A 13,077-nucleotide genomic window follows, 5' to 3' on the forward strand; every position below is an offset into this window, starting at 1 on the left:
TTCCTGAAGGACTCCAGCAGCTGCTGCACTATTTCTTCATAGTTGTCCACGCGCTCGTTCCCCAAGAAGTTGTCCATCACAGATTTGAAGCTCCTCCACGCTGCCAGCTCTTTGGGGTTTAGAGTTGTCGGAAAAGTTTCGTCCTTCATAATCTGTCGGATTTGCGGTCCAACAAAGACACCAGCCTTGATCTTGGCCTCCGACAAGGTGTTGCCAAACTTTTCCTTGAGGTATAAAAACCCACGCCCATTCAGATCCATTGCCCGTACAAAACTTTTCATCAAGCCGAGCTTTATGTGGAGTGGTGGAAGGAAAACCTTGGCTGGGTCGACAAGGGCGACATGCTTCACGTTGTGTCGACCAGGTACATGCTCTTTTTGCTCTTCCCAATCTTTCTTCGTCCAGTGATTCTTGTCGTCTCTGCTATCCCAGAGACAAAGGAAGCACATGTATTTCGTGTAGCCTGACTGCAGCCCTAACAACAGCGCCACCACTTTCAAGTCTCCGCAGATGTGCCAGTTGAAGTCATTGTACTTGATGGAATCAAGCAGCTGCCGCATAGTCTCATAGGTCTCTGTCATGCCGAACGCGTGAGCCAGTGGGACTGATGGTTTCTCGTTGCCATTGTGGAGCAAAACAGCCTTCAAGCTGTTCTTCCCCGAGTCGATGAAGAGGCGCCAGTCTGCAGGATCGTGATCACACCCAAGTTCTTTCAACAGACCGTTGATGTCACTGCAGAATGTCATCGTGTCTTCCATCTCAAAGAACTCAGCCATGTCTCTGTGACGTGCTCTGAACAAGGATATCTTGGTGTTAGGTTCAAGTAGATTCCACTGCTGCAGCCTTTATCCAAGCAGCTCTGCCTTCGCCTTTGACAGCGAGAGATCTCTTACAAGATCATTTAAGTCTCCCTGGTTCAGAAGGTGTGATTCTTGAGTGTCGGGTTCAAGAGGTTCATCATCACCATCCTCTTCACCACTGCTTACAGCTATGTTCTGATCAGCTGGAGGTGTTGGAACGGGGTTCTCGTCATCATGAGGCACAGGTTTACGAGCAGAGACGCAGTCAGCGTACTTGATGTGACCTTTAGTCTTCTTGTTGAAGCCGGCGATGCTTGTGCAGCAGAAATAACAATCATCATGATGATTCTGCGGCTCACGCCATATCATGGGCACCGCAAATGGCATGCTCGCGCGCTTGCCCACCAACCACTGAGTCAAAGTTGTGTGACAGCTTGTGCAGCAGATGTGTGGTGCCCAGCTCTGTTCTTGGTCCCCCACCTTACACCCGAAGTAGTGAAAGTAGGCGGCCTTCATTTTCACTGCTGTAGATATACTTCGCTGTTGATCTTTTTTGGTATACCGACCACAGACATAACAGAAGTTGTCAGGATGATTGGTACAGGAACGCCTACTCATCTTTATCTGAAAGAAAGAAATATAACACAAGTTAACAACAATTGTACGAAATAGACATGTTAAAGACATATGTAAATTTCATTGAAATCCTGACTTCTAGGCAATGGGAATATTTCTGTTCCTGAAAATCCTGACGTGATACAGCAAAACGGTTATGATTTTTGAAATCAGCGTACCCAAATTAGTCTTAATCAATTTACACATCTCCAGTAAAAAAATTTTTTTGAAATTTGTTGTTCAGTGTTATAATTGATGAGGAGAAAAATGTCCATGATTATAGATTACTTGTTTAACAAGATAATGCTGAATCAGGCCGCCGCGTGAAGAAAAATGGAAGAAGAAGAGGAGGAGGAAGAAGAAGAAGCCTTGCAATGGCGACTTCCTCAACCATGCGGCTGCTCGACTCTGCACTCTGCAGGTACTTGGTTCGGTCAAGGTTGGGAAATGTACAGATCGGTTAATTCAAACACAAGGACGGTCTAACCTTTGGCAGAGCGATGGACAATCGGACATGAGTGTTGAGGCGTGGAGATACCGTCGCGCCATGTTTGTAACTGTTCTCGGTGTGTTTGTAAGGTGGTGCCTTCCTGTTTGTGTGCACAGCGTTCCGCGGACCTATTCCCGTTGCTCTTTCGGTAAGAAATGGACATTAATTTGTTTGTTGGATTCACATTGTGTCCTTGACCCGTCCCGTTAACCTCCCAATGCATGTTGGACTCCGTCTGGTTAAACGTGCTGTGTGTGCTGTGTGTGACGACTCATAGACTCTAAAAAGATGCATAATGCATATTTTATTCTTGGGTTTAGCATAAATAAGCCTTTTCTATGGGTTTTGAAGCTTTTTCCTTGTTTTTTTGAATTTTTGTTAAAAAGTAGTTATCGTTATCGAAGTTAACTTTTTAGTTATCGGTGCCCAACACTGCCTACAGGTATATTACAACAGGTAACAGGAAGTTTTGTGGATTGTGGGACAAGTTCAGATATACATTTTCAAGTCTGATTGGGTCTGTAGAACGTGTTGTTACAGCAATTATGGACTCAACAACAATATCCACAAAATAAGAAAGGTAATGGGTGCACTACTTGAAGTGGAAAGAAAATCTCACCTCCATATAATCAAAATAACGATTGCAGATCCCCTCATTGTGATTGGGGCATAGGGAGGTTTTTCACTTAACCCTCTAGAGCCCCAGGGGTCATCGGTGACCGCATGCAATTTTGTTTGATTTTTTTGTTCACCCAGAACATTTCGTGGGCTCTAGAGGGTTAAAGATCTTGTACAGTTGCACACCAATGTTTGTTGTGTGTTAAAATGCATATCCGATAAAATGCTTATGGAAAAAGAAAAAAAAAATTAAAATTAAAAACAAAATGACACGATGGAAGAAGCAAAGTGAAAGGGACGAGGGAAAATGAGGTAAATGCCTTCAGAGCTTGATCTGCCGAGATTCTCAAGTCTTTCTGTAGCTCCATCTCGACAAATTTGCGCAGCTGGGAGCTCTCTTCGAATAAAGCCTCTGCATTTAGTGCAGTCCAAGCCAACCAGACCTGTCATCCGATACACACCACAAGATTGCAAGTTTATGATCGAGGAACAACATGATTACAATTGAATGTTATATTTTGAACACAAATCGGAAAACAAATCTATAGTTTAGCAGTACTTTGGCTCTGTGCAGAGGTAATTGCGCAGAGAGGAGTGAGGTAATTTTTTTGAGTCTGTCTGCCTGTCTGGCAGTCAAACAAAATTGAAAATCATCCTAAACAGGAAACTTTATCGTTTTTAAGAACTAGTGGGCCTGTTAGTCCATTGGACCAAATTTTAATTGGTCTTCACAGCCATATTGCAGACATGCCTGATGTACTGCTTGAACATTAACTTGCCTTTCAGATGTGCTTGGGCCAGCAAAGGGATTATATGTTGGTTATTATTATTATTGCCAAATGACACTACTATTATTATTGTTGTAACTATTATTTGAATTAATTAATATACGCTTTGTTACAATGTTATCATTGTTTTTGTTCTTTATTTTGTAATTAGAATGCCATGCCGTGGTGGAAGGACGTATTAAGCTGGTCGATACACCTTAACATGGCATGCATTTAAAACATGGGAATTCTTCCGGATTTTTTGTCGTTAATTAGCCGAATCAACTCAGGAGGTCATGACGATCATTTTGGTGTATCACATTCCACATAAGAACACTCCAATCCTCCACAAAAAAAAACATCACACACACCTCATCTATTTGTAGTAGGTAGTAGCTAGCAGATGTCAAGAAGGACACAAACAACAGGTATGAATAACTAATGTAACATGTTAAAAAGGTGATGAAAAAGACACTGCAGCAATGGTGGTAAACTTCCCAAATTTTTTTTCTATAACCTTTAAAATCTTTATTTTATTTCCATTGAATGAGAAACTTGAACAATGTAGAATACAAATCACTTAAAAATAAAAACTCGTTCAGCAGTACTTGGACAAAATATTACAACATTTTACATCATCTTGACCAATCAAATTTGCCGCTTGCAGACCCCGCCCATGTCCTTTTTTCTCTCACGACTGCCTGGGGTAAGTTGTTCTGTGAACTTTCTTGTTTATATTTATATGCATTCAGAGAACAGAATTTATGCATAAAATCAAACATATTTTGCTCCTGAAAAGAAGTTAAATTAGCAGAAATGCTTGGTGTTGGCTTAATGGTTAGGGTGGTGGGCTAGGGATCCTAGGATCATGAGTTCAAATCCCACTTGGCTGTTGAAGAAAAACCAGGTGGGTTGACTCTGCCTGCCATCCTTCCGAGGTCAGCAAAAATGAGTGCCAGCTTGCTAGTATCCTGTGTCGGAGTGGCGACCCATCCAGGATTGTGCCCAATAGCCAAGGAGACTGCTTTGGCAGCACCAACACTTTGCACAGAGTATGGTCCCAATGGAATAATGGATGGAATTGGCAGAAGATCTGATAATAGGTGGACAACAATATTAACTAGAACAGCACTCCTAAAGCGCATGGTTTCGCTTTGTGTGTTCATTCTGAACAAAAATACCACCGTTAACTGAACATGTTACTATTATGGCCCATATACCCATATCATCAATGCACCCTATTATGTCACATAGTTCCTTGGCAAAGGTTATGAATGCCAAAATGTAATTCTTCATTCACATCAGGTCATACATCAGATATATGAAGCTTCAGATTTTTCAGATAAAAATTTCAATTCAACAAATTATGACTGGAATCCGATACACTCCTCCATTAGTGTATCTCCGATCTTCTCTTTAGTGTATCATCTTCTCCGATGATGTCATTATCACCTTATATACCCGATGGGAAGTTGATGACAAGTGTCAAGTTTCAAAATTTTTTCGTTGAGCTGTTTCAGGGAAAATGATGTCATTTTTTTTTCCTTCAATCGAATATGGCTGCCATACCATGTGACGTATGTCAGAGTTAGCAGTAAAATATTCTCCATGTGGAGTAGAGTCCATTCTATGTTTAAAGTTCCACATCAATTGGACAAGCAGTTGCAGAGAAAACCATTTCGAAAGCAAAAATAGACGCAAAGACAGACTCACAGATAGATAGGGCATTGCAATAGTCTCACATCACCTCTGGGGTCAGACTAACAACATGGAGAGCTATGGATGGCAACAGAAACAAGAGAAGGCCACACCTAATATGGAGGGATGAAATTGGAACACCAAAGCAAGAAACAGAGCAATATGGACTCAACATGCTGAATCTTTTGTCCAGCAGTGGACTGTAAACAGGTGATGGTGATGGTGATGGTGATGGTGATGGTGATGGTGATGGTGATGGTGATGGTGATGGTGATGGTGATGGTGATGGTGATGGTGATGGTGATGGTGATGGTGATGGTGATGGTGGTGATGGTGATGGTGATGGTGGTGATGGTGATGGTGATGGTGGTGATGGTGATGGTGGTGATGGTGATGGTGATGGTGGTGATGGTGATGGTGGTGATGGTGATGGTGATGATGGTGATGATGATGATGATGATGATGATGATGTTGTTCAATATGTGATGATCACAAATTTGTCAAGAAAGGGTGTCAAGCTTATTAAAATTTATGTGCCACGAGCAAAATATTTTGGTCGTGGTGTTACGGCTCATGGAAGAGCGAGTACACACTGCACATATCGCACAATGACATGAGGAAACAAGAGAGTTCATAGAACACCTTATCCCATGCAGTCTTGAGAAAAAGGATATGGGAACTGGGAAGGGTCTTTTCAACTCTTCCTTTGCATTTCCAAGCACAATCTATATTTACGAGCACGAGCCACCACAGTTGGTTGAATCTCGATGTTACTCCACCCTCAAAGGAAGTGGCAAATTTGATTGGTCGAGCCAGCATACAATTTTTCCAAAAGTACTACTGAAATGAAGGTTTTTGAAAGTCTAAACGAGGCGATTTGTATTCTAGTGTTGAAAGTACATAACTGAATTGAAAAATAATTAAACTTAAAGGCTGTAAAAAAAAAAAAACCTGAAAAGAAAAAAAAAAAAAAATAAACAATGAATCAGAAGTTTACCACCATTGATGCATTTTGGAAACAGTCTTTTACACCACCTTATTCAACATGTTAAATTAGTTATTCATACCTGTAGTTTGTGTCCTTTATGAGGTCCCTAAAATCATTAAGTTTCCTGTTTGAAATCATTTTCAGTTTTTTTGATGGCCAGACAGACTGAAGCAAAAGCTTGACTCCACTGTGTGTATGTGTGCCTGAGACGAGAAGCCGTACAATTTTTTTCTTCCAAATTCGGAGCCAAAGTACTGCTAAACTGAAGGTTTTTGGAAGTGAAAACAAGCCTGTTCATGTTTTATAATGTTATATAAAGTTCCACTATCCACACCCTCCAAAATTAAGTTCCTCAATCACAAACTGACTGACAGACACACAGACGGAGTGAACCAAGTGCTTTCCCCCACTTTGCGCTGTGCACGCAGGGTAACAATGCACAAAGCAAGACAGTATATGGCATTTGAACCTGAGACCCCAGTAGCATCAGCAAAATGCTCTTGAAGGTGGAAACACATAACAGGCAAACCCGAATGAGAATCAAATTATCCAGATTTGAAATCACTGAACTTCATCTAATATCCCTTTGTCATGAGTCACAAAGACCACAAAGACAAACACATTTCACAATGTGATATATGCAGGACAATCAATCTCAAACCATTCATTCTCAAATCAGAAAGGAATGACAAAAATCATCAGCAGTATACTTTGCAGAACGGTTAGACTTAGACGACGCATCACATTCAGGTGTTAACCAAAAACAAAAATTGCACGAATCCCATTTTCTTTGCGTTACTTCAAGGAAAAGTCATTTATATTGTGTTTGGGTGAAGTGGAAAAAATAGATTCTGGTAACAGACCACCTCAATCGGGAGATAGCAAAATTGTCAGTCAGAACAAAAGAGGTGTTGATACCTCTGACACTCATAACACATTGCCAACTGCAGTACTTCCATGGTCATCGATCTGTAATTCCAGCAATGTGTGTGTGTGTGTGTGTGTGTGTGTGTGTGTGTGTGTGTGTCTGACCGCTGTTTCTCGACAACCACAGGTCCAATCTAATTGAAACTTGCCAGCTATATTGCTGGGGACCTGAGTATGTGCCTTTTCAAGGTTTGATATTAATCGGACAAGTGCTTCCCAAGTTATGGCCATTTATTTACCAAACCAATGACAGAACACGTTGCTACGTAGGCATGGCCGATGCGCCATTTAGTTACCAATGACAGGACACGTTGCTGCGTAGGCGTGGCCGTTGGGGAAGAGATCCTCAGCCGTGTTCCCCATTACGGGTTACAACGTACGGACTTCCGGAGAGTGATGACTTACTGTATTCTAATAATTTCTCGATTTTTTATGCACATTTATCGATAAACACAATGCCCCAATCCAGTTGTCGTTTACGAGAGCGAAGGAACAGCCTGTGTGGTTGTTTGAAAGATTTTTTTTTTTGGTTTGCACGTACGGCCACGCACGTACGGGCACGCATGTACAGCCATGCATGTACGGGCATGCGAGAGCGAAGGAACGGCTTGTGTGGTTGTCGTTTCTGGCCCGTGGCTTGAAAGTTTTTTGTTTTTTTTTGGTGTTTTTTTATTTTTATTTTTTGGTTTGCACATACGGCCACGCACGTACGAGCACACAAGAGCGAAGGAACGACCTGTGTGGTTGGTGTTTCTGGCACGCGGTTTGAAAGTTTTTTTTTCCACATATGGCCACGCATGTACGGGCACGTACTAGTGAATATTAATGAGCTGTTTTGTGCATATTATTTGAATTACAGGCATCCCTCATTATATGCTTGGGTTACATTCCAGTAAACAGAGCTGTATAGTGGTTAGTTGTACAGCGAACAAATGAACCCAGAGGAAATATGGGGATGAGTTCCAGTGGTGGGTGGCTATTGCTCAACATGAAGCGTTTTTTGCACATTTATTGTAAAAAAATTTTTTTGTATTTTAAAAAAGACCCAAATTCAATTAAACACATAAAAATAACATACTTGGATAGTATTTATAATGATTTAACCACAAATACTGTGCAATATAGCATGCACAAATAAAAAATTGAATATGGTTTGAGGAAAGAGCTCAGGTGTTCACTCAAAGAGGGACAGGGTTGTCCAACTCCTCGCTCTCTTCTCACGTCATTGCCCTCCTTGACAGGCAGAGTGGCGGCATGGGCACAGACGACGCGCAGAGTGGCGGAGCCAGCACGGACGACGGGCAGAGTGGCGGTGGTGGCACGGACGACGGGCAGAGTGGCGGTGGTGGCACGGACGACGGGCAGAGTGGCGGCACGGACGACGGGCAGAGTGGCGGCAGTGGCACGGACGACGGGCAGAGTGGCGGCACGGACGACGGGCAGAGTGGTGGCGGCGGCACGGACGACGGGCAGAGTGGCAGCAAAAATGTATTTCTGCAATTCAATGTCTAACCATGGATAAGTCAATGCCGAGTACAAGTTGAGGACTGGACTTTCGGTGAAAAAAGCATCGCCTTATATGGTGACATATATGGTAATTCACAATTTTTAACTTCTTGTAAATCAGAATTCCCCATCTTTTTGGCCACTTCCATTGCCTTCAGAAGGCTATGAGTTATTCTGACACGCCGCCTATATTGTGAAAAGAGTTTGTGCATCTGAATAAAGAATAAATTGAATTGTATACTCACGTTCTTTCCATTGGAATCGCCTTCAATGAAGGAGGGACTGATGTTTCCAGTCACTACCCAGCTCATGAGAGATGAAATTAAGCCCTTGTCTCCATGACAACCCAATGAAATCTGAAATCAAATTGGTCAATAAAATAAAATGTTGATCCTTAACTGGTCATCAAGTCTACAAATTACAATGAACGCCAAGCAAAAGACTGAAAAATCCACCTTATGTAATTGGGAGAAAATCTTCACGAGGACATCTCCCATGTGGTAGCAGAATGCTGCTTGACACACATGGTCGAGCAGATGACAAATCTGTGGATCACGGTGCCACACAGATCCAGCGGTTAGTAGGTTTGCCCAGAAGTCCAGCACGGCTGCAACACCAACTCCACCGGGCTCTGCATTCTTGACAATGTGCGTCTGTGGTCGAGGCATGAAGTCAAAAGGATACATCTTTAATATGCACGAGAAAAACTACCATATTATATATAAAAAAAACTATGAAATGAATTTTAAAAGGAATATCAATTTGAGCAGCTGAAGACAAAGCCAAGAGGTGTCGGGAGAGGGGCACAGTAAAACACAGCATACCTGAATGATGGCAGCAAGGAGGCTTGTGTTGCTTCCTGGATCAGACTGCCTGGTCCAACCCTCATGCTGTAAAAACATCTGCATTGTTTGCATAAACCTGTCACAGAAAAAGTCGGGAATGAAATGATAACCTGTTGGCAATATATTGTCATGTCCAGGGGGTTTAAACCCCTACCTGGACGGTTGGCCAAACTTCTCCCTTGGAGGCCGACAGCCGAGACCCTTGGAGATTAATGTGCACGTGTGGGAAAACAGTTAAGCGCTGCTCCAGAACGGCACAAATATATGGACACAAGCAAATTGAATTAACTGAATGATAATTTAATAACAACAATCAAATATGTACAATGACAATAATTCAAATTACAATAGTGAAAGGAAAACGTGAGGTAGACTAAATCTAAATCTAATTGAGGCGCCTCCAAACAGACAAATATAGACGAGGGGAAAATGAACCAAAGAAAAATCCCTTTGTCCCGGCACTTAGCTTGGTCCAGATGGTCTTTATGGAACATGGAATTGAGGTGCTTCGTAACAAAATTGTGCCAAGCCACCTCTCACCGTGGGAAGAATGTACGTCAGACAATTCGTGAGCAGTAATTTACACCAAGGCTCAGAGACCACCGTGCAGCTTCATTTAACAAGTGAATATGCTGACCATTCCTCTCTTGCACCTGGTCAGGTCATAACGATGGCCCACATGGCGAGATGATTTCTGAGGCCCCTTGAGGAGGCCACAAGGCATGCTCTGCTTCCCTCCTCAGAATCGTACACACTTCACGGCTCACTGAACCATCAATGGCCAACGTCCTGCTCAGCACGTGTGCCAATTCACACAGCACGAACACATTAATCGTGCAGCCTTCATCGTGCCAAGAGCAAAAGCGAGATCCTCCATGTCCTCTGACTAACGTCCTGTCCGCGTGCATCTCTTCGCTATCCCTCCGCCTCCGGGGCGTGGTCTGCTTGCAAGAAACCCGGGAAGGTGGGGCTTATGCCCGCTTGTTGTTGTTTTAGGGACGTGTTCCCCACCTTTATTGCCGATTTTGGTTACCAAAACATAGGGAAAAGTCATGGGGGGGGGCAATTACATCCTGGGGAAGTTATCCTTGATCCCTACCTAATTAACACCGCACCATCCCCCCCGTGTGGTGACACGTAACACTAAAGCTTACAGTTTCCCTACTTAGTTACATCGAGATATCTCTTACATGTCCACGGATCAAGCAACTCTACACAATCCTATCTCTCCTATGAAATCCCTTCATCTACCCCACAAACATAACAATACTAGCGATACCCGTGCACATGCACGGGATAGCAGTACAACACAGCTGGTAGCAGACGACAGACCGTACATGGGGAATGACAGAAATACGCATTGTGCAAAATGCAAGTGGTACTATGGAACGCCAAGACTTCCCAAACATTGTCGGCATGTCCGCTAAGTGCCACAGCAATTTCATAGGGATTGTGTGGCAGCGAGCCGAGTTTTTAGTGTGCAAGCTTGGTATTATAGAGATTTTGTCTTATCATATTGAAAATAATAAAATAAAATAAAAATATTGTTTCCATTTTTCATCCCATATTTGCCATCAGGATAAATAACCCTATCCCTGGAAGAAGTACGGGCTTACACTCACAATCACACCTTTCTATCTCCACTTTGACCAATTAACAAGTAAAAGCAATCCCTGAAATGAACTTGTCCTGTACAGGCAGACCATACTTCATTTCACATGTACATAAAAGTACAACAGTATGCATTCCGAGTCTGATGTATCATACTCTGTCATAGAGCGTCGGTGTTGCTGAAGCAGTTTCTTGGCCAGGGCCATACTGGGCGGTTTTGTCATTGCCTTCTCAGCAGTAGTTAGGGCACGAATTTGGAACTTTGGCCATGGTGCTGGCAATAACTCACTGACTGCTTGCAAAGCCAGCATACAATCTTGAGTGTTCACCAACGAATGCCATAAGATGGGACACCAAGTTTAATGTCCATCCGAGGGACAGCACACATTGATGAATCACCCTGCCTGTGAAACACCAGGATGACAGTTTATAGATGTGTTGAGATTCAAACCCAGGTTAGATACCTCGAAGCAATCCTGCCAGCCTAACAGTTTACATAGTTTTCAAGAAGTAAAATAAATCCAACAACAAAATTACCAGTAATTAGGAAATAGAATACAAGTCTGTAAAGACTCATGCTGATCTGCATCAGCAGCAAAGGTAAAGAATGGATTTTATCAATGAGAGTTCAGAAGAATAATGGATAAGGTGCACTTTACATTTGAAATGCTAGAGCTCGATCTTCATCTGAGCAAAAGAGCTGAGCTGACAAAGAAATGACACTTGCAATGTCAGCCTCACCTAAATTCCCAAGGTGGTAAAAATACTCTTATCATTATTTAGTTTATAAAATCCAGTAATAATGCAGCCACACATGTATTTTTTAATGCAGTGTTCAAGAAGCACCAAACCTTTGATTCTTGAGTAGGTATGAAGGGCAGGAGTAGAAGAGAGGAAGTGTCTGTGCCAGGACGAGGATGGCTGCCTTTTTATTTCGAGTCTCCACAAGCAAGGCGAGGAGTGGGATTCCATCCGAACAGAACTTATCGACACTGTGGGAAAGCAAAAGAGGATTGGGTTCTTGCAGCTCACCAGCAAAAGGCATAGGCAGAAGTAAGAGCAAAGGATGGATGGATATCTTCTGATTCTGACTCGTTAGAAAACTGTGCGAACAACAAGTTATCGTGCAAAAGGTGAACCATGTGAAGCCCTGAGGCTCTGCATTGTTTTTACCCAATAAAACTTTTCCATGCATGAACCCTCCGTTCCCACACCATTCACAGGTAAAACTACAAGTTTTCAACTCATTCCATCCAGTATGCCTGGCGTTGGCTTAATGGTTGGGGTGGTGGGCTTTGGATCCTAGGGTCCTGAGTTGAAATCCCACTGAGCTATTGAATCAATACCAGGTGGGGATAACTCGGCCTATCATCCTTCTGAGGTCGGCAAAATGAGTGCCAGCATTCTGGTATACTGTGTGAGTGGCGACCCATCCAGGATTGTGCCCAATAGCCAAGGAAACTGCTTAACAGCACCAACGCTCTGCAGAGTATGGTCCCAGTCTACTCCTCCTCCTCCATCCAGTGGCTTTTGTGTGCAAACAAGTCAAACACAAAAGAAACACACACTTCTCAAATTATATATTTTGTGGGCCGGGGGTCGGGTGAGAAGACTGCTGGGGGGGGGGGGTGGGGGAGCTATCTTGGCTCCCACCAGACTCCTCGGAATTGTAGGCCGTCGCACACGGATAATTCCGTGATGCGGTGGGTCGCTTAACCGACCATGGATGCCAATAACTCAACCACGTGATTTAGGGTCCTCCGTCTAGTTAATCCGGTTACCTAAAAATAACTACGTGATTTAATTAACGGGGAGCACGCCCTCGGTACGCCTTGTCTGCACCGGATTACTCCACCGGACCGGATCACTTTACCGTATTGGATGCAGCTGAGCGACACTGCCAAGGACGTACCAGCTAAGAGGAACGGATCGTTGGGAATAAAGTCGCGGCTAAGCTAAGATTCGGAACATGCTGGATCAATGGAGGAAAAGACAAAAAACGAGCTGGGAACATTTCTAATAATGATTTATTTACAATGGAGCGAGGAAAGGTATGTGGTACAGGGAATAGGTTTATTGGGGTGTGTTGTGCAGAGAGAGGGAAGAGAGGTGTGGTGCAGCAATAAACAAGCACCTTATGAAAGCGGACGCAGAGCAGGCTTAACCCGGAAATAATAATAACGATCTTCTGCAGGCTTACTTACATAGACAG

At 43.1% G+C, this 13,077-nt stretch overlaps 1 protein-coding gene across 1 annotated transcript in view; it reads right to left on the reverse strand.

The window, feature by feature from the left end:
- EPG5 (ectopic P-granules 5 autophagy tethering factor) overlaps positions 1–13,077 on the reverse strand; it is a 140,577-nt gene that overhangs the window by 58,098 nt on the left and 69,402 nt on the right. Inside the window, exons 18-22 of the mRNA XM_085846932.1 lie at positions 11,717–11,857; positions 9,234–9,330; positions 8,865–9,062; positions 8,655–8,765; positions 2,844–2,966 (exon numbers count right to left, since the gene is read on the reverse strand). Of these exons, the coding sequence (XP_085703058.1) occupies positions 2,844–2,966; positions 8,655–8,765; positions 8,865–9,062; positions 9,234–9,330; positions 11,717–11,857 (670 nt within the window). The remainder of the gene's footprint in view (positions 1–2,843; positions 2,967–8,654; positions 8,766–8,864; positions 9,063–9,233; positions 9,331–11,716; positions 11,858–13,077) is intronic.

Source organism: Eptatretus burgeri, chromosome 11, assembly GCF_056783735.1.
Source record: "Eptatretus burgeri isolate ZD-2024b chromosome 11, Ebu_testis_v1, whole genome shotgun sequence".
In the NCBI taxonomy this organism is placed as follows: Eukaryota; Metazoa; Chordata; class Myxini; order Myxiniformes; family Myxinidae; genus Eptatretus; species Eptatretus burgeri.